The sequence below is a fragment of the Tupaia chinensis genome, unplaced genomic scaffold (assembly GCF_000334495.1).
Source record: "Tupaia chinensis unplaced genomic scaffold, TupChi_1.0 Scaffold141044_1, whole genome shotgun sequence".
Lineage (NCBI taxonomy): Eukaryota > Metazoa > Chordata > Mammalia > Scandentia > Tupaiidae > Tupaia > Tupaia belangeri.
Genome location: NW_006200910.1, coordinates 966,671 through 989,766, shown reverse-complemented (window position 1 = coordinate 989,766; position 23,096 = coordinate 966,671). Strand labels below are relative to the sequence as shown.

Genomic DNA, 23,096 nt, shown 5'->3' with positions numbered 1-23,096 from the left:
GTGTAATAATCAGTTTCTAAAGCAATAGGCTACATTCATTGAACTTCCTTATATTGGTTTGGACAGAGTTATAACTCTAAATAACTTATTTATTAATTTTTTTAAAGTATCCAAATGAAACAATACAGATACCTAATCTTATCTGAATTAAAAGCAAACAATTTCTTTTTTTATGATTGAAATGTTCATTTCAAAATGGGGAGAAAAAGTCAATATCCTATTAACAGAAAAGAAATGAATACCTTTCCCATGTGGAATATGATTGCTTGAGGGTTCTTCATTCTTATCTGCAGCATTCTCAGATATTTTTGGAATATTTTTAGGTACTACATGATCATTCATACCCAATTCTTTTCCATCATTTGGTTGAATGTTCTGGGCCTCTTGCTGCTAGATAGAGATTTAGTAAATATTTTTAAGTTCAAATTTTTTAATCATTAACATGACTATTAAGTAAATGTTCTGAAACAGTACTTCTAAAACATACACTATAAATTCAAATTCTGAACGTGGAGATACGGGATAAAATATCAGTTCCTATTTAGTTTTTAACATCTGATATGAAGTCAAAGAATAACACTTTTTAAAGTTTCTAATTACAGTAAATGGCCTATGTTAGGCAAAGGTCATTCACTTTGGCTATACTGAGGGAATGAACTCCAGGACAGCCTGACAAGCACTGTAGGTTGGCATGGTGGCCTACAGTTGAGCACTGTTCTGGATGCTAATGGGGAGGATGGGCTCTTTGTAGATATATGTTGGAATCAAGCAGGAGGTAAACAGGAGGAAGTTGGCACATGAACTTCCCTTTGAGTGTGGGAGATTATCAGGCTTTTTCCCAAGTAGGAACAGCAAGGATGAAAAACAAGAGCAACCTCTTCCTGGATGCACTAGCCACCCAAGCATAGTAAGTTAATGGCAGGATAATTTACAGGTCAGTGCTCCCTCCAGTCTGCAACTAACCATATCATCTTCCAGGAAACTTGAATCTTCAGGTATATGTTTTGGCCTCACTTAATTCTGTTGGTGGGCCAGTTATGACGTGCCTTAGCAGAAAACTGAGAGAGGGAAGAAGTCAAGTACACATGCTTGATTTGTCATACAGGTTTGTCTAGTTAATATTTAGTGCACATGTAACTGCTTCACTATTCAATGTGATTATTAGTAATGCTATAAACTTTAGAACTAAAAAAGCTATATGAAATCTAGGAAAATACGCAAAAGCTTAAGAATGTGTCACAATAAAGAAGAAAGGGTGTTTTAACAATCAGCTGTACATATTCTAGTTTCTAAATTAGCTATTCTATTTATAAATTATAGATATTCTATTTATAAATTGCTTTCCCATCTACCACCTAATAAAGATAAATTTTGAGGAAAATAAAAACACAATAAATAAAACTGAGGCTTTCAAAAGTAGCTTGTCCGGGGAAGCAGCAGTTAGCATAATGGCTATGTCGCTGGACTCCCATGTAGTCGACCACGGTTCATGTCCCAGACCCAGTGGCTTAAAACTCACGCCAGGAGCGTGTGTGTGTATGCCCAAGATCCTGAGAGGAGAATGGATGAGAAGGGATTGTGGCGTGACCATCCCCCCCGGGGGGGTGATTTCTCGCTTTCTGTCTCTATATCTCTCTCTGTCTGTCTGGGGAGTGCACACGCCCTATAGCAAAAACCTCTCCAAAAAAAAAAAAAAGTAGCTTGTCCAAAGTCACAAAGCCAGAGAATTCTGAAGAGATTCAAACTGCAGTCTTCCTGATTCCAAATGCTACATTTTCTGGCAATTTGGTAAACTATACCAATTCTAACAGTGTACTTACTAATGAGAGAAATGCTAAACTGAAATGTTTGAACACGTCAATGTGAAAGTTAAGAGAGAGAAAATCCACGTGAGGCACAACCTGAGCAGCCATCCTGCATCTCATTATAATTTTCATTATAATGCCACACAATAAGGCTATTTCTATAATACTTCACTGTTTTGTAGATATGGATGAAACAAACAACATTAAACAAAAATTAAGTCAAAAAGCTGTTGCTCAAAAAAACTTTTCCAGGGCCAGCAGGTGGCATGGTAGTTAAGTCAGTTGGATCCCACATGGCTGACTCTATGGCTTGAGACCCAGACTGGTGGCTTAAAAAACACTCTGAATGCAGGTGCAGCATGCCCAAAATCCTGAGAAGAGAATGAGAATGGACTGTGGTATGGCATCCCTTGGGGAGGGTGGGGTGATTTCTCATGTTTTCTGTCTCTCTCTGGCAAGAGATTCACATTCTCTCTCTCTGCACGTGTCCTATGGCAAAAATCTAAACACACACACACAAACACACACATAAATATATTATTTATTTATTTATTTACTAATTTTCTACTGGCTCAGTCACAATGGTGCATGCTGCTAAGTCACTGTGGTTACTGAGACAACATGAGAGGTCCAAGTTCGATTTCTGGTACAATGAGAAGTTGAGTATAGTGGCATATGCCTATAATCTCAGTAACTCTAGGAGCCTGAAGCAGAAAGGTCACAACCACAGGGCTGGCCTGGGCAACACAGTGAGATCATGTTTTAAAAAGCTGGGCATGGTGGCAAGTACCCACACTGCCAGCTGAGAGGGTGAGGCAGAAGGATTATGACATTGCGAGACCCTGTCTTAAACAAAACAAAAAACTTTTCCACTGAAAATAGTTAATGAAAATGTCCCTTTAATGTATTACTAATGATAGTAGCTTTATATGGATGGACAATAATAAATATTATTTTCCTTTTATGATAGAGGATACATGCACAAACAGAGAGAAGGATAAACTGTGTACTTGAGACCCCATAATTGCGAGGTGGGTACATGGTCACACAGTAATCCCTTTTCCTCTAATTCTCCACCCTATCGGGATTCTGGGCACTCAAGCATGCACCTGGCATGTCTGTCAAGCCAATAGGGCTAAAACTCAAACTAGTTAGCCATGTGGGATCAAACTTCCTCTGCACAACACCTAACCGCTGTGCCATGGGCCACCCTATTAAATATTCTTAGTAAAATAAGATGGTTTTCCAGATGCAATGTCTATGATTGGGTAGGTAGCCTAATTGTTTACTAAATAAACTTTTTATTTTGAAATAATGTTTGATTTGCAGAAAATTACCACTCATTCATTTCCCCCTAATGTTAACATCTTACATTACTATGGTATACTTGCAAAACTAAGAAACCAATATTAGTACATTTTAAACTCAAGTCCAGACTTTATATTTTGTCAGTTTTTACAATTCCAGTTTCTGTTCCAGGATCTAATGTAGGATACTAAATTGCATTTAAGCCTTCAAGTCTCCTAAGACTGCTCTGATCTATGACAGTTTCTTTGCCCTTGTAATATGAAAGCAGTAAACCAATGAGCATGCCACCCCCTCAATTTTTTTTTTTAATTTGCCAAAGGGCATGTGCACTCACCTGAGTGAAATAAAGAGAAGGAGAGGGGAGGGGGGAGAGAGAGAACATCCTCCAAGGGACCTGGTCACGCCACTATCTCCTCTCTTCCATCTCTTCTTCCTTTCAGGATTTATGCACACACACTTGGCGTGTTTCTCAAACCATAGGATCCAGGACTCAAACCACGTGGTCAGTCATGTGAAATTCAGCCATTTCAACCACCAGGCCACAAGCTGTTCCCTGCTTCCAAATTTTTACATACACTGAGATGTAAATTTCTTATAATTTTCCCATTTTGTATGTATTATTCTTTTGATTTTTCTAACCATTTAAAAATGTAAAAACCAGGGACCAGCAGTTGGCATAATGGCTATGTCACTGGACTCCCATGCAGTCGACCACACTTCAAGTTCCAGACCCAGTGGCTTAAACTCACGCCGGGCAGGCATGTGTGCGTGCATCTGAGGATCCCGAGAGGAGACTGGAGGAGAAGGGATTGGGGCGTGGCCATTCCCCTGGGGGGGGTGATTTCTCACTTTCTGTCTCTCTCTGTCTTTCTGGTGAGTGCACGTACCCTATAGCAAAAACCTCTCAAAAAAAAAAAATGTAAAAACCATTTTTTATCTTGTGAGTCGTATAAAAATAGCAGGCTAGATTTAGCCTGTGGGATATAGTTTGCTGATTCCTTTTTTCAGTGTTACTTCTAAGATAAATATGGGGACCAGCAGATGGTGTAATGGTTACGTTGCTGGACTCCCAGGTAGTCAACTGCAGTTCAAGTCCCAGACACAGACCCAGCGGCTTAAAATTCATGCCAAGCATGTGTGTGCAAGTGCCCCAAGTCCCGAGATTAGAAGAGAAAAGGGATTGCAGTGTGGCTGTCCCCTCTGGGAGGTGATTTCTCGCTTTCTGTCTTTCTGGCAAGTGCATACACCCTATAGCAAAATCTCTCTCTTAAAAACAAAACAAAACAAAAAACTAAAATATGTGTTTGGTTAGGGACCATCTTGAAAATCACAGAAGGCACATGTGACCACATGCCCCAAATCCCAGGAAGACAAAGGAGGTGAGGGAAATCTCGGCCTAGCCATCCCCCTGAGGGGTGATTTCTCATTTTCCCTTTTAGTCTCTATCTCTCTCTGGTGAAGGTATGTACCCTATGGCAAAAAAAGAAACCTTAGGAAAAACTTAAAAATGTACTTGGTTAATTAATCAATAAGTTAATAAACAAATAAATAAATTCCTGAACATAATTTATGTTTGTTTCATTTAGTTAACAGAGAATTTATGAAGAAAAATTATCAAAATTTCATAGAACCAACTTGGTATAGTAGTTATGTATAAAAGAGAACAAAGATTAGGGAGCAGAATTAGGTAGCTGGTCTGAAGGGTAAGGGCTATGTGTTACCCCAGAAAGGATTTTTCTAGGTACCTTCATCCCTATCCTGCCTTGTTCTATTTAGAGGATAACAACAAGAAAGAATTGGAAAGGTTCTAGTTAATTAATAATATAAAAACTGCTTGGGACCAGCAGTTGGCATAATGGCTATGTTGCTAGACTCCCATGCAGTCAACTACGGTTCGAGTCCTGGACCCAGTGGCTTAAACTCATGCCGGGCGTGTGCATGCGTGCCCAGGATCCCAAGAGGAGAATGGAGGAGAAGGGATTGCGGCATGGCCATCCCCCTGGGGGATGATTTTTCGGTTTTTATCTCTCTGTCTCTCTGGCAAGTGAATGTGCCCTATAGTAGAACAAACTATCCAAAAAAAAGGAATATAAAAACCACTTAGTATAGAAGAACCGAGAGAATTACACTTGCCAGGAAAAAGGGGAAAGATCTCATCTGTCTTTCTTGGGAGAACAAAAGAGAGCAAGTTTACTCCATTATTTATATACTAGGCTTGTAATGACACAATTGCAGTAACAAACTTTCTTCTCCTTCTTTTTATCTTCCACTACCCTCTCTTAACTGTTCAGTGTCTCAATAATACTCTCTGACTGCTCTCAATGCCTCTACTAAGGTAGTTCGCTCAGGTCTGCCTTCACCAATCCATCCTCCCATCTCTTCCAAGTAGACTGCAGAGAGCCAGCAGTTATTTCACTTTGTAGGTTAAAAAAAAGAAACTGAATAAAATAACACCCCAACGTCCTACTTTATAATCATGTAAAAAGCAAAAAATGAAAATCGAATATCCTTAATTTCTAGTTCATTAGGTGCAATGCAACCAATGAACAAAATGAATACTTTTACTATTAACTCTTTCTTTACCTTAAATCATAAGACTTCATATAAACTATGCAAGGTATTTAAAAGTCCTTAATGACTAAGATTCTTCAGACAAATTCCCTCTACTTCTAAATGAACCTTCATTATAAATATCAACTTTAGAATGGATAAATTAATAAAAGAACTAGCCATCTGAAAAAGCATAAATCAAAATTAGTTACAGTGGCTAATTTTCCATTATGTTTTAAGAAAGAGTATCAGAATAACAGAGTTTGATAATATGGAAAAAAGTTTTTCTGTTTCTCAAATGCATAAAATAGGAAGCAACTGATTTTCAGTAAAATGTTATATACTTCACAATCTGAGGAATATATTAACCACACAAATCACTTTTAAATAAATATTATTTTAGCTCACACTTAGTTTTAAAAGTTAAGAATGTACTTCAGCAAATATCTAATTTACTCAACAATAAAACCACTACAACTCATTTTTAGAATTAAACAGCCTACAATATTTTAAAAATACAATGTTTGGGACCAGCAGACGGTATAATGGTTACGTTGCTGGACTTCCACATAGTCAACTGTAGTTTGGTCCTGGACCCAATAGCTTCAAACTCACACTGGGCGTGTGTGTGTGTGTGTGTGTGTGTGTGTGCATGCCCTCTCTCCTGAGAGGAGAATGGAGGAGAAGAGATTGTGGTGTGGCCATTCCCCTGGTAGGTCACTTCTCACTTTGTCTCTTTCTGTGTCCCTGGAGACCACACATGCCCTATAGCAAAAATCTCTCTCTAAAACAAAGAAGCAAAAGAAAACCCCAATGTTTTATAACAAAAGTTCAATTTTAATTTCAAAATTATAGTATATAACAAAAACATGCTTTTTTTCCCAAATAACATAATTTGACTTAAGAATTTTTTAAAATCTTACCTTTTGTTCTTGTAAAAACTGGTCTGCTAACTTTTTAATATTTTCCTCATTTTGTGCTCTTAATTCTTTTATCTGTTGTCCGCACTGAAAACTAAAATACAAAGTCACCCGTTTTGATTAGATTGTCTTAGGTTGGATTTTCAAAGTTGTCTATTAGTTGACACACACTTAGAAAGATAAAACATTGAATTAGCAGAAGAGAATAGACAAATAGAGTCAAAACCTTTAAAATATCTGAATCTTGTCACAGGGGATAAAGAATACTAATAAAGCTACTAGAGAAAATATAAATTAGAAACGTGAAAACAATTCCTTTTCAATTATTTTTATAAATTAGCCCTTAAAGAAACAATTGTCAATGTTAACCTAAATCAGAAAGAAAAATATTAAAAAACTGTAAAACCAATTTACAGTAATAGATGAAAAAAAGCTAAAATTACGAGTTGATAAGGAGTGACAGCCCATGATTCATCCAATAGTTAGTATTTTAAATCCTATAATAAAAGTCTAAACCACAGAAAAATAGAAATAGAAGAAACTAATAAAGAAAATAGACCAGTACCAACAAGAGAAGATGAAAAAGACTAAACATGTAAGCACAGTAACTTCCCTGTGGACCAGTCAAAGAATACAAATAGATCTTTTGTGCAAAAGAAACATTTAGTTAATAAATACATTTTGAAATGTTAGTTTTCATCATTATAAAATACAAATTGGGCCAGTTCTGTGACCTGGTGGTTAAAGTAGCCAGATTCCACAAGGCTGACCACACAGTTTAATCCTAGACCCAGTGGCTTGAGAAATACACTGGGCATATGTGCATCCATATCCAAAATCCTGACAGGATGGAGAGGTGGAAGAAAAAGGATTATGGCTTGAAAAACACTCCAAGAGTATGTGCGTACATGCCTGATAAGATTGAGAGGTGGGGTTATGCCCCATTGGAGGTGTTTTCTCTTGCTTTTCAGGCAAACATACTCATCCTCTTACAATTAAAAACAAATATATATATAGAAAGAGGTGGGTAGGTAGGTATATATTAGTCATCTACAACAGTAAGGAGTTAGAAGTGAATAAACGGTGCTTTAATATAATATGAATCCTTCTAATTTTTGATATACAGACCTACAAAATATCTTTTATCATAAAACTGGTTAGAGATATAATAAAGATGTTTAAAGAGTGACTGCTATAATAGAAAGGCTTCATCATCAAATGTAGAGGTCTGAACTGCAGAGCAGGAGAAGCAGCCAGCACTCAATATTCTGGGGACATTTTTCAGTGGTGGCAACATCTTCTAGATGCCCCTCAAAAACAAACAAACAAACAAAAATCAAAGAATTTTCTTTCACTCTTATTACATCTAATTCAATAAAACCTGGAGCTTGTAAGATTTTCTGTCTCACAGTGTACACAAACTTAGAGAAATGCAACATGTCCTTCCTGTGAGAGATATTTTTTATGGCATTTAATATATAAAAATAAGCATATAGATTTTGGGGCTGGCAGGTGGCGAGTGGTTAAGGGCGCTAGACTCTCACATGGTGGACCATGGTTCGAGTCTTGGACTGGCAGCTTACTTTCTCACTTTCTGTCTCTCTTTCTCACTTTGTCCCTCTCTGGTAAAATTAAAATAAATAAATAAAGTGAAGTAAAACAGTTCTTTAAAAAAATAAGCATATAGGTTTCAAACAAAAAAGCACATGGAAAAAGACATTTTTACAAAAGAATTATTTAATTAATTTATTTATTCATAGTCAGTCATGTGGGAATCTAGTGCCTTAACCACCACACCACCTGCTGGCCCTGGAAAAGGAATTTAAAAGGCTTAGTAAAATGAAAGAAAAGGAAAACAAAAGCCAGAAAGAAATAATACATTAAGTTCAAAAGTTGAGTATTTCAGACTCATAAATACTATTTGCATGTAGTGTCTTACCTTTCATACTCTAATCTCTTCACAAGGTAAGTATTATTCTTCCTATAGTCCTGAAGCTGGTCTTCTTGTCGAAGAAACTCCTGACGAAGCTCAGCAAGTTGCTCTATCCACAGAGGGTAAGACCCAAAGAAATCAAGTTTACTCCTTATAATGCTTCCTATTGAGAAACTATTTTTATCACATCAAAGACACTTCTCAATTTCTTTACTTATACTCTCAAGAAGTTAAGTTATATAATTAATACCACATTTATCTTTTATAACACATTCATGGCCAATAAAATTTATTTATTTATTTCATTTTCTTGAGTTTTTGCCATAGGGTATTTGTGCTCACCGGAGAGACAGAGAGAGACAGGAAGGGAGAAAGTGAGAAATACCCCCCCAGGGGGAATGGCCACACCACAATCTCTTCTCCTCCATTCACTTCCTGGGATTTTTAGGTTATGGACATATGCCTGGCATGATTTTCACGCTGCCAGTTCGGAGCTTGAACAGTCAGCCATGTAAACAGTCCAGCACCTTAATCCTTATGCCACCTGCTGGCCCCAATAAAATTTATTTTTAAAAGATATGGCCTCAGAGGCTTTCAGGTCACCTGGGGGGAAAATACAAATATATGTATAAACGCACACACATATATACACGGGCTACATCGTGATCCTCCTTCCTTGACTTCTCTGTAGCCAAGATTACAGGTCACACCACCACACTCAGCTTCTAGGGTAGTTCAGAAATGAAACTGGGCTTCCCCTGTGGCTTCAGCTTGTGGGGTAGCAGCATCAACCAGTATATACTACCACAACTAGATCTGAAATATTTTCTAAATCGCACATCTTTCACATTAGGTACACATCCCCTATGCTGTGGAGATAATACAGAAAAACTGTCTCATTAAACCTATCTGCTTTACAGAAGCAAAGAAAAACAAACAAACAAAAAAAGCAAAACAAAACATACTTTTTAGACGTAATTGCTATAGGTACAAAATTCAAGATTTGTCATTTTAAATCACACCTGCCTTCCCACTTAGATATCAAAAATTGTTAAACTCATTTCTTATTCTCTGATGCTAGATCTACATCTCCTCAAATTTCAATTTTAAAGATCATAATTTCTAGACTAGGGCTGAAAGTTTGCAGTTGTAATGAGTGACAGAAAATTCAAAGCTGGGCAGTAAAGCAAAATATGGGCCAGACACTCTCTTATAAACATTTAATATATAATCACTGGACACACATTTTCTAGATTTTAGTCCCTCATCATCTGAGCCTACAGATTAAAAAAAAATGTAGGCAGATAAGAGAACATGTTGATTCCTTGCATAGATGATTTAAAAACTAGCTAACAGTATTAGTGGTTAAGCAAAAGTAGTATTGAGAAAGTCCTGGGGCCGGCAGGTGGTGCAGTGGTTACAAGTGCTGGACTCCCACATAGCTGACCACGGTTCAAGCTTCCTTTCTCGCTTTCTCTCTCTCTGTGTGTCTTGCTCTGGTCAAATTAAAAATAACAATAATGATAAATAAAATAAAAGAAATAATTCTTTAAAAAAAAAAGAAAGTCCTAGACCTGCTCCATGTTCAAAAGGCAGCGGATTCCACATGGCTAATCACATGGTTTGGGTCCAAACCCAGTGACTTAAGAAACATGCCAGATGAGTGTGCCTGTGTGCTCCAATCCCTGACAGGATGGAAAGATAAACAGATTTCAGCATGATCATTCCCCTTGAGGGGTGTTTTCTTCTATCTTTCTGGTGAGCAAGGGCACCATCTAGCAAAAAAAAAAAAAGGTCCAATTTTTCATAAATGGGAATAGAGGACTATACTGTACAAGCAATAGCTACTAAGATTAAAACACATTATCTAACTATAATGTACCAATATTATAACAACAACATCTACTCTTCCTGGAAAGTTTATATACTTAGTCTAAAGATGATCTAGAAATGCTGAATACATGTTTTTAAAAAGCAGATGTAAAAATATATTCATATAATTATTTCCATGTAAAAATAAGACTAGAACTAGAACTAGGCTACTTTTTCCTACAACATAAAATACCTGAAGTAGTTTCAGAATGAACCTGAGGTATAATATGATTTCAGGATTTAGGATGGCTTTTCTTCCACCCCACTGTTAATATATCTGAAATTACTTTATCAAGAAATAACATTTTGAGACCAGGAGTTAGTGTAATGGTTATGTTGCTGAACTCCCATGTAGTCGACCGCAGTTCGAGCCCCAGACCCGGTGGCTTAAACTCACACTGGGTGCACGTGCATGCATGCCCAAGATCCCGAGAGGAGAATGGAGGAGACGGGATTACGGCATGGCCATCCCCCCTGGGGGGTGATTTCTCACTTTCTGTCTCTCTGTCTCTCTCTGTCTTTCTGGCGAGCATACGTGCCCTATAGCAAAAACCTCTCCAAAAATAAATAAATAAATAAAATAAAATTTTCATTTACAATTGAAGATAAAAAGTTAAAATAAATTGACAAAGAAAAAGAAAGTATTAGCATGAACAAATAGTCCACTTAAATATCAGATTATTTCCCATATGAATATAGGGAAAGGACTATAAAGCAGGGAGGTAACTGCTTTGAGTGCATCAAAAATAAAGACTTGAAAGAAGAAAATAAGCAAACGAGAAAGCAAAACTAAAGACAAAGCATTCCCGTATCACAATTTTACTTTCAGCTGGATGGCATGTAAACCCAGAGACATTCTGCGTCTAGTGTGACTGCTCCACGGCAAGATTCTCAGAGTAACTAAACGTGAATCAGGTTCGAGGTCGACTGTGCAGGGTATTCTACCTCTAGAAGTAATACTGGGTATGTTGTAGAAAGGCATGACTGTACTTCCTCAATTTAACTTCAAAAGATTAGGCAGGTAAGAAAGGGGTTGCCTAGGAACAGCTTTTACAGCAAGGGGAAAAAAATCTCTCTCTAGAAAATTTTGAATTCAGATTTTCTCAGTAATAGGCATAAAAAGAAGGTGTGCTATTCAAAATAAATCAGCATATACTAAAAGGTTAATTTCTTATTTCAGGGATTTCTGAAAACCCAACTGTCATTCCTTTTATTTCCAAGAAAATATTAACCACCATAAAGCTTTTTTAAGGGTCTTAGTGTCTGTTTACTCCATTACATTGGGTATTAATTTGAAAGAAAATAGTCAAATCTGGATCTCATACTTGACTTGTCAATAAGTTTGTTTCAGTAGAAATCATTCCCAAGGTGTAAAAATCATATTAATGAATTTGACCTTAGGTGTATAAGCTTCAGTAAATAATAAAACCAAATTATTATATAGCTATGCAATCAAATTAAAATGCCAGGGCCAGCAAGTGGCAAGGTTGTTAAGGTACTGAACTCCCACATGACTGATTGTGGTTGAGTAGTGGACTCAGGGGCATATGTGCATGCGTCCCCCAAATCCCAAGAGTATGGAGGATAAGGGATTGTGGTGCGGCCATCACCCTAGTGGGTGATTCCTCACTCTCCATCCATGTGTCTCTCTGGAAAGTGCATGTGCCCTACGGCAAAAACCTACAAAATAACAACAACAAGAAAAATAAACAAACTTTTTTCTGAGTTGAAGAGTATAACAAATTTTAAAATATCTTATGATCTACTTCAACACATGCAGTACAATAAATATCTTTGACTCAGCAACACACACTCTCACTTTCTTTGACATATACTAAAAGAAGCTACATGTAGTGTTTTTATTTTTAAAGAATTATGTTATTTAATTTTACATATTTATTTATCTGTTTGTTTTAAATTGACCAGAGAAGGACAGAGTGAGAGAGAGAAGGAGAGAGGGAAAGTGAGAAAGCAAGCCACCAAGTCCGGGACTTGAACCGTGGTCGGTCGTGTGGGAGTCCAGCACCCTTAATCACCACGCTACCTGCTGGCCCCCACATATAATTATTTAACTGATTTATTACTATCCAACAAGAATATACTTTGTCTGATGGCAAGTAGAATCATTTTTAAAGTTGTAAGCTGGAAGCAGTACTGCCAATATGGCATCTTCTCTGTCATCCTAATGTACTCCTGTAGTCAAAGAGAGTAGAACATGGACACAAATGCAACAAAAACAAATGTGACCACCAGGAAATATTTCTAACAGAAAACCAAAACTGTTCTAAGTCATAAATACTATAATATTAACAATTTTTACTTTAGAGTTATAACACACCATATTCCCTAACAGCTCTGCTAGCCAGGAGGAATATTTTACTATATTACAAAGCCAGCTCAAAAGTTGGATACTTCAAGAAGATAATAACAATAATCTCTTTAAAGTGGTCTATACATGATAAAAGAATAAGGGATCTTATATTAAGTTAGACTTCATGTATTACCCATATACATAAACTTAAGAGTCAATACATGCAGTTTTAAAAAATACAGTTTTGTAACCAAAGGGCGTGAAGGAGAAGAGAGTTGGACTTTAGACCCCAAACGCTAGAAAGACCAGCAATGGTATGAAGTAACATAAGCAGAGTATAGACTTGCTTTCCTTACCTACTTTTTTTTTTCTTTTTTTTTTTTTTTGAGAGGTTTTTGCTATAGGGCATGTGCGCTCGCCAGAAAGACAGAGACAGACAGAGAGATAGAAAGCGAGAAATCACCCCCCAGGGGGGATGGCCATGCCGCAATCCCTTCTCCTCCATTCTCCTCTCAGGATCTTGGGCACGCATGCACACATGCCCGGCGTGAGTTTAAGCTGCCGGGTCCAGGACGCGAACCATGGTCGACTACATGGGAGTCCAGCGACATAGCCATTACGCTAACTGCTGGTCCCTCCTTACCTACTTTTTTTTCCATAAAAGCTGTACTTATTTTCTCTATCACCTCATCTAAGGGAAAATGTGTGTGTGTGTGTATTTTTATATTATGTATTTATTTATTACATATTTATCTATCTTCCAGGTTTCTGAGAGCTGAAACATTAAGCCTGGAGGGCATGCCCAAAGCATCCTCTGACCTGCATGGATTATTTTAGCTGACTGGACATAGTACAGAGGGGTCCCTCCTCACCCTTCCCTTGGAAATCTGATGACCTCTGAAGCTATAGCTCAATCTTCTTTGAGGATTATTTTAAGAACAACTTACTGCATGAACACTGTCTACAACGCAAGAATAAGATGCAGACCTTAAATTTTAACTTGCATTTATTATATATTCAGGAATATTGAATAGTTTTTATTATATCTTAGCACAATAAAATCTTTTGCCATCAGGAAACTTTGTTCAGAAAATAGCTAATTTACTATTTCTTAATTCTTAAAGATTTAGGACATTTTTGACCGATGTTTGTCTTTAAACTGTAATTAAATTTCTTACCCTTTAAATGATGTATGTCTGCCATCTGATAGGATATGTTGCTCTGCAGTTTAATCTGAAAAATAATTAAGTTTCGTTTTACTAGAGAATATGTAGTTTTGCTCATATTTCCTTTTTCTATTTGCTCATATTCACTTTGAGCTTGTTCATAAATACAAAAGAAAATAAATTCTGATACTTTATGCTCCACCTTTTCCAAAAAGAATTATTAGGGCTGGCAGGTGGTGTGGTGGTTAAAGGTGCTTGATTCCCACATGGCCACCTACAGTTCGAGTCCAGAAAGAATTATGATCTTGCAATGCTTATTTCATATTTGCACAGAATATTAAATTTATTTGATAGTGTGATGACTTTCAAAAGTTTTAGTTTTTAATTTCCAGATTAAAAAAAATTATCTCCCCCATAAGCAAGACAGAGATAGAGACTGAGAGAAAAGGAGACAAACAGAAACCCCCACAAGGTCTTAATACCACAACCCACCTCCAACCTCAGCTAAGCCTCAGATCATTGGCGCATGTGTGTCCAGCAACAACCTGAAACCTTTTCAATTGGGTTAGCCTTGAAGAGTGTCACATTTTACTGCTATGTCACTATCTGGCCCCCCAAAAATTTTAAATTTGAGTTTAACATCACTTAACAATGTTTGTTCAAAATTTTAACCAGAAAGACCTTTCACTAACTCCCTCTCTCTGTTTTTTGTTTTTTTTTTGTAGAGGTTTTTGCCTTAAGAGGTGTGCACTGGTCAGAAAGAGAGAGAGACAGTGAGAAAGAAGTGAGAAATCATCCCCAGGGAGGATGGCCATGCCACAGTCCCTTCTCCTCCATTCTCCTCCTGAGAGCTTGGGCACATACGCACATGCGCCTGGCATGAGTTTCAAGTCATCCGATCTGGGACTCAAACTGCAGTCAACCATGTGGGAGTCCAACAATGTAACCGCTATGCCATCTGCTGGCCCCAGTAATTCTATTAATTGTTTGGGGACCAGAAGATGGTGTAATGGTTACATCGCTGGACTCTGATGTAGTTGACCATGGTTTGAGTCCCAGACCCAGTGGCTTAAAACTCATGCCGAGCACATGAGTGCATGCTCAAAATCCCAAGAGGAGAAGGGAGAGAAGGGATTGAGGTGTGGCCACCCCCCCCGGGGGGGGGGATTTTCTCACTTTTTGTCTGTCTGTCTCTCTTTGTTGCTCTGGTTGACTGCACGTGCCCTACGGCAAAAATCTCTTTAAAAAAAAAAAGAATTATTCAAATTATTGTTTGGGGCCAGGCAATGGCATGGTGGTTAAGGTAGCTGGATCCCACATGGTCAACAGTGTGGTTTGGGTCCCAGATACAGCAGCTTGAAAAATTGACAGGGCATTTGTATATGTATGCCCAAACTCCTAAGAGGAGAAATGGAGAAGGAACTGTGGCATGACTATGTCCCCTACTTTCTCACTTTCCCTCTTTCTCTTCCTATCACTCTCTGGCAAACGTCTATGCCCTCCAGGAATTTTCTTAAAAAAGAGAATTGTTTGAATCATTAAATATCAAATTGAAAGTAATTAAAGCCTATTAAGCTCCCATAGGATGACTTGATATCCAGTATAATATCCTAACAGGAAACAGGGCTGTTCTCACTGTCCTCCAGGAACCAGTATACAAGAACACTAAGAACATCAAAGTATACTGAACTTGACTCGAATTGAGGCTCACTAACTCAATTTAAAAATTAAAACTAGGCTTTGAATAAGTCAGGACCTGGTATACAAGAAACAACTGTGTCTCATTTCTTGCTTTATACGAGTTTCACATAATTATAAAATGTAATTAAATGTCACTACAAATGAATTCTCTTGTCTACCACATGGTAACTTTACTTTGAAAGGCACAGGTGACCCATACAGATCAGAAGCAACATCACTAATAACAAAATGATTATGATAAATACCGCTTCAATCTCTAAAGAACGTGTCTTTAATTGACGGAGGACACATACAGTTGCCAGAGAGAGAATGGACAGACAGAAGGAGAAAGGAGAAAGCATTCCCCAATGGGGTATGGGCATGTCACAATTGCTTCTCTTCCATTTCTCTATTATGCTGGGACACCAGGTATGCACGTATATCTGCCGAGCATGTTTTTCACACTGTCTGGGTGTTGAATCACAGTCAGCCACGTGGAATCTGGCTCCCTTAACCACTAGGCCATGGGGCTGGCCTGTCTGAAAAACATTTTTAGACTTTTTATTTTGAAATAATTATAGTTACACAAGAACCAAAGACAGCACAGAAAGGTCCCATGTATCTGTAACAAAATTCCCCCAATAGGTCCATCTTACATAACTGGTATATTTAAGCCAGGTAATTGACATCGACACAATAGGAATGTGTAGTACTATGCCATTCTAACGTATGTTTAGATTCAGGTAACCACCATCCACAGTCAAGATACAGAACTAGGCCATCACACTATCCTTTATAGTCACATCCACCCCATAGTGGGGGTACTAGATGGGATACTATAAAACAGTTAACAAAATATAAGAGCAATCTCAAGGAATCAGCAGGCCAGGAGTGCCCAATGCAGTATAATTATTATAGGAATTCAGAGATAAGGGGAAGCTTCATAAAAGGGATTATATGTGAATTAGGCACTGAAAGCTAGGTAAAACTTTGAACAGATGAAAAAAGGCATTTCACACAGAGGAGAAAGTATGAGGTACACATGAAGTAACCACTGAAGTACTATTTGACTAAAGCATGTAATACAAGAGAAAGAATAGCAGGAAAGAAAGATGAAAAAAAATTAATATGGAGGGTCCATCAGCCTCAGGGTCTTTTCTTCCATCTGAGAGCCAGTGACTTTCAAATTTAAAATGAAAGCTTATCCATAAACAAACTACAGATGAAAGTGAAACTACTCTAGTTGAAGTAGGAATGGGAGTCCAAGGGTCCCTCTTTCTTTTCCCCTAGAGTCCTAGGGGCTTTGAAGAATGAAGTTTAAAATACAATGCTGATATCCAGTCATAAAAAAGGAATAAAGTGCTAGTACATAATTCAACATGGATGAGCTCTGAAAACATTGTATATGCTAAATGAAAAAAGCTAGTCACGGACAAATATCTGATTCTATTTATATGAAATACATAGAGCAGGCAAATCCATTGAGACAGAAAGTGCATTAGTGGTTGCTGGGGTGGGGGTAGGGAGAGAGAATAAGGAATGCCTTCTTAATGGACATGGCTTCTTTTTTAAGGTGATGAAAATATCCAAGAATTAGTGGTGATGGTTGCATGACACCGTAAATATACTAAAAACTACTAAATTATATATTTTGAAAGAATGAACTTTATATGACTTATATCTCAACTTTTAAAATGCAAAATAGTAACCATAAAAATGCTGAAGGTACCATGAGGTACTATACAGGAAATGGAATAAAACAATGAATTAATTCTGCATACATGGAGCTTATTATTTAGGAGAGACAGTCAAGTAAATAGGCAATTATAATAGAGTTAGATAAATGCCAGCAGTGGGTTTTACAGAAATGACAGAACTTAGAAGCACTTAAATCCAGACTTGGGGAAAGTAAGGGGAGGCTTCAGGGAGGAGACGATGCTGGTTGAAGTGAGTCCTGCAGAGATGCAGTGTTTAGCTATGTGGAAAAGAGAGAGAGTAAGGAGTGAAAGTGTTCAAGAAATGTGTCAAACTTAGGAGTGAAGGCCCACTCACAGTGGAACAGGGAGGAAGCTGGAAGTCACATGGGAAACATGGGTTTGGTTTCCAGGACAATCTGAACATATTAGGCACATCTGCACATGCCTATAATCCTAGCTAATTGGGAGGCTGGGGCAAGAGTCCTGAGACAATGCAATAAACTATCAAAAAGACCTATCTCTGGGGCCAGCAGGTGGCATGGTGGTTAAGGCACTGGATTCCTACATGGCTGAAGCTGATTTGAGTCCCAAATCCAGTGGCTTGGAGATCATGCTGAGAGCGAGTGTGTGTGTGCTCAAAATTCCAAGAGGAGAATGGGGGAAAAGGGACTGCAGTGTGGCCATTTCCCAGAGGGATGGTTTCTCATTTTCTCTTTCTCTGTCTCCCTCTGTCTCTTTCCAGAGAGTGCATGTGCCCTATGGCAGAAACCAAAAGAAAAAAAAAACCCTCTCTCTCTCTCTTTCCTTTCTTCTCCTTGCCCTCCCCATTAAAAAAAATAAAAGTAAAAAAAAAAAAAAGAAAGTACATTCCAGGAATTGCAAGCATTTCCAAGTAGCTGGAACAGAAAATTCAAAGGAAATGGTATAAAATATGGCTAGAAAGGTAAACAAGGTCTATATTATAAAGGACCTTGCCAAGGAACATGGATACATCCCATACGCTATGGCCAATTATTATTATTTTTTTTTGAAGAGGTTTTTGCTATAGGGCATGTGCGCTTGCCAGAAAGACAGAGAAAGACAGAGAGATGGAAAGAGAGAAATCACTCCCCAGGGGGATGGCCATGCCACAATCCCTTCTCCTCCATTCTCCTCTCTGGATCTTGGACATGCACGCACATGTGCCCAGCATGAGTTTAAACCACTAGGTTGGGACTCGAACCACGGTCGACTACGTGGGAGTCCAGCGACATAGCCATATACCAACTGCAGGTCCCAGGGCATGGTCAATTTTTAAAGAACTTTTAAGCATGGTAGTAAAATCCAATTTCCAATTTTGAAATGTCAACCTGGTTACAGGGTGAAGAGAAGACTAGAGGGGGCAAGATTAGAGGGAGAGGGACCAGGCCATTGGTGAAAAAATGTTGGTCCAGGTCAGGGATGTGCAAACTGGCCTGTGAGCATGTTTCTGTGGGGATAGTAAGATAATGACTTTTGTTATATATATATATTTTTTCAAATGGTTGGGGGGAAATTTAAACAATTTTGTGATACATGAATTTTTATGAAATTCAAGTTTCATTGTCTATAAGTTTTTTTTTTCTTCTTTTTTCTTTTTTAGTATATTTCTTCCATGAGCAAGAGAGACAGGGAGAGAGAGAGAGAAAGACAGCATCCCCCACAAGGTCCTGATGATTGGATCCACCCCAGCCTTCAGGCAGCCCCAGATTAGGGCACATGCATAACCAGTGTACTCAAGGAGGTTGCTGGACATGGACCCGGAACCTTCCCATGTGGGATTGTCCCACAGAGCGTGGCATTTTACCGCTGCAACACCATCCAGCACCCAAAAATAAAGTTTTATGGGAAAACAGCTATACCAATTATTTTATATTTTGTTTATGGCTGCTTCTAAATAACAGTGGTTGTGATAGGGACTATATGCTACAAAAGCCTAAAGTATTTGTTATCTGGTCTTTTATAGAAAAGGTCTGGTGAATCATGGCCTAAACTAATAGAATGAGAGCAGAGAGGTACATACATGTGAAATATGGAAGGGGAAGAATGAATAGTCTGCTGATTGCGCAGGTACAGGAGTAAAAGAAGAAAGATTATGGATGATGTTCAGATTTCTAAATAGGGGGACTAAGGGAGTAAGAATGCAACTCTCTATAATAGGAAAATATAAAAAGAGAAACAGACGGGATGCGGGAGAAAATCACCTTTTCAAGATTTGGACCTTTTGAATTTGAGGCATTTGTGATATACCCAAAAAGAGAGGCAGTAGGCAGTTGGATATACAGGTCTAGAGTTTGGATGATAACTGGAGAGTTATCAGCAAACAGGTGGTTATCAAAGCTATGGGAATGAGAGAAGGGAAGCTGTAAGGGCAGGGAAGAAAAAAAAACACTGATGCCAACAACTATTAGGTCATCTGGAAAGCCATGACATATTTTTCTATGCAAAAATGCATTATGGCTTTCTCAATGACCCAATATTTCAACAGCTGATTATTAATAACTGCTCTCTAGGCCAAACTGCAGTAGCATATGCTGGTAGATGCTGCCACTAGGCAGGCTGAGGCCATATGCAAGGTCTAGGTTTGATTCCCAGTCCACCCTGAAAGCCAGGTGCAGTGGTATACATCTGTAGTCCCTGCTCCTCAGGGGGCTAAGGCATAAGGATGGCAACGTATGAAACTCACTATGTGGGTCTGGTTGCATTACCATTAAAGAACATAGTCTTCCTTTATTCTTGTTTTCAACAAGTTTGCATTTCTTTGCTTTTTATCTATTTTTATGACGCTATGCCATTTCCTCTGTACTTTTTACTTTAAATCTGTGTGAAATCATTAGAGGAATATTATTCTCGAGTATTAGGTTATGAACAGTTTCAGCTTCGTTAGACTGGCCCTTTTGAATCCTTAAACACTTAAAAATAATTTTAACAGAAGAGGAGAAATTCAATTATAGCCTACAAAAAATTGTAAAGGATTAAATTGGTAGCCCTGCTTTACTCTTTCTCTTCAATCTTCCTTATTAAGAATGGAGAGGTTGGTCCTAATGTTTCATATATAAAGTCCTCACATTTCAAAAGATGCTCTGGAAGAATGTATTTTACATGGTCTTACAAAGAAAGTTATAGGTTACTTAATAAAAGCTTTCTCTTCATCCAAGCATTATGAATTCATTTCCTACTCCATTCTTTTGCCACTTCCGGAGATTTCTCAGTTAGCTCTTCATATCCCCTTTATGGCATTTTGTTCCCTTGGCATCTTGTGTTCTCTCTTATTTCTGTCCATCCTTCCAGCAGGGTTCTCATAAAAATCTTATACTCAGTGTTTAGTATTATGAGAAAGCACAAGTTCCCAACTTCTCTCACTCCCTATTAACACTAGTTCCATTGTGCTAGTCATCTCACCTTCCATATGTCTCTGAACAGAGGTGCCAAGGAATTGCTCAGTGAGCTCATGGAGCCCAGCTGGCAGGCCATTACACCCAGAAGTTTCCTTCTCTCTTCAGCAATTTTATGATTTTGCTCATTTCTGGAACCTAGATGTCTGCTGTTAAATTATTTTCTCATCTTTGTGACACTACAATATTACTGTTTTCTGACTTCCTTTCTCTCCACACAAACATCCCACCATCAGAATTCTTATCTTGTTCCTACAATAGTTTGATATAAAATCCATCCAACATTCCATATGGCCCTTTTAAGAAAATCTAAATGTTTTCACCTGCCATGACACTCCCTGGTACTCTTCTGGCAAAATCTAAGAATTGTAAAACAATAATTTAATGTTGGCTTTAACTTTGTCTACCATTTTGAGTCTGTTTATAAAGATCTCTACCATTTGGCTTTTTTACTTTTATTATTTGTTCCAATTTCTTGAACTTTTTCTTTCCTTTTGTTTTTCATTAAGCATTTCTGCATTAATTATATAGGTTTCTTTAGTTCTTCTACCTCCTTTGGCTTTAATCCTTCCTCTGAGAGCCTTCACTTCTTTTAACACTTTCACCATCCCATCACTTTCAAGAGGACGCTTATGTTTCTTCTAATTATTCCTACTCATAGTTTTATTTTCTTTGTGTTCTAACAGGAATTTGCTTATTTTCCAAGTGACTCTCCCAAAACTTTCCAGCTGTTGGGACTAGCAGATGGTATAATGGTTACATCACTGGACTCCCACATAGTCGACTGTGGTTCAAGTTCTGGACCTGACAGCTTAAAACTCACACCAGGTGATGTGCATGTGTGCCCAAAATCTCAGGAGGAGAATGGACAAGGGATTCCAGCATGGCCATTCCCCTCGGGGAGTGAGTTCTTGCTTTCTGTCTGTTTTTCTCTGTCTCTGGTGGGTGCAGGCAACCTATAGCAAAACTCTCTCTAAAAAACAACAAACAAAATAAACCTTCCCAACTATTGAAAAATAAATGAGTTCTTATTACTGTATGAGTGTAAAGAAGTGTCTTCATTTTACCAAATGTACTCTGTTGAACTCACAATGCTATAGGAATACTTTCTTTTTTCTTTTTTTTAGATTTTTTTTTTGGAGAGGTTTTTTTAAATTTTTCCTGCTATAGGGCGCGTGTGCTCGCCAGAAAGACAGAGACAGAGAGATAGAAAGCGAGAAATCACACCCAGGGGGGATGACCACACCACAATCCCTTCTCCTCCATTCTCCTCTCGGGATCGTGAGCATGCGCGCACGCACCTGGAGTGAGTTTAAGCTGCCGCGTCCGGGACTCTAACCGTGTTCGACTACATGGGAGTCCAGCGATATAGTCATTATGCCAACTGCTGGTCCCAAGAATACTTTAATTTTTTTCAAGTATATTCCAGATAGGTAACCACAAATAAACCATAAGAAATATTATTTAATCCTTATAAGAGAATTCTCATCGTTTGGTTTTATAGGTTCCTTTCTGGTTATATTCAGTCTCTTCTCAAGATATCCTTATGGGAACCAGCGGTTAGCGTAATGGCTATGTCGCTAGACTCCCACGTAGTCAACCGCGGTTCGCGTCCCGGACCCGGTGGCTTAAAACTCACGCCAGGTGCGTGTGCGTGCGTGCCCAAGATCCGGAGAGGAGAATGGAGGAGAAGGGATTGCAGCGTGACCATCCCCCCTGGGGGGTGATTTCTCGCTTTCTGTCTCTCTCTGTCTGTCTGGAGAGCGCACGCACCCTATAGCAAAAAAACCTCTCAAAAAAAAAAAAAAAGATATCCTTATTACAATATGTAAGAAAGATATCAAACAATTACTTTCTCTTCAATTTCCTTGGGGGTGAAAGGTAAGTATGTGTAACTACAGTGCTGCGTTCCCCGCTGCCTGGGAAATCGCGCAGACTGTGGCGGCAAGATGCTGCCTGTGGCGGAATCGGTTGGAGAGGGCGCTGCAGCCTGCAGGGGACAACATGCCCACTGCCTAGCAGCTAGTCCACATGGGCTACAAGACCTCCTCCACCTCCATGATGCTTCTTACTGTATATGGGGGATACTTCTGCAGTGTCCAGGCCTCCCACTATTTCCAGAAGCGCAGCTCCCAGCGACAGGCTGCTGAGGAACAGAAGATCTCAGGAGTCCCACAGGACTTGGTGGCTTTTTCTCCAGAGCAAAGAGGCGTGAGGCACACTGTCGAAAGACCTCACCTGTAATTATTTCCAGGTCAGGAGGACGGGGGCCTTGATGGTTTACTGCTGGCAGAAGTACCTATGGTCTTTCTGATACTGCTAGTTTGACAGTTTGTGGAGGTTGCCAAATGACAGTAGGAATGTGAGGGTGAGGTACACCTATAGACATTAAATATTTTTGCCATGGTAACAACAACAACAGACAGGCAGACACATTCACA

General features: G+C 38.5%; 1 protein-coding gene and 1 pseudogene across 1 annotated transcript in view; one reads left to right on the top strand and one right to left on the bottom strand.

The window, feature by feature from the left end:
* LOC102480373 (protein CASC4) overlaps positions 1–23,096 on the bottom strand; it is a gene marked incomplete at both ends in the record, with an annotated part of 50,706 nt that overhangs the window by 172 nt on the left and 27,438 nt on the right. The window contains 4 exon segments of the mRNA XM_014581883.2: positions 243–387; positions 6,587–6,677; positions 8,523–8,625; positions 13,878–13,932. Of these exon segments, the coding sequence (XP_014437369.2) occupies positions 243–387; positions 6,587–6,677; positions 8,523–8,625; positions 13,878–13,932 (394 nt within the window).
* Positions 22,660–22,899, top strand: LOC106733193 (cytochrome c oxidase assembly protein COX14-like; annotated as a pseudogene).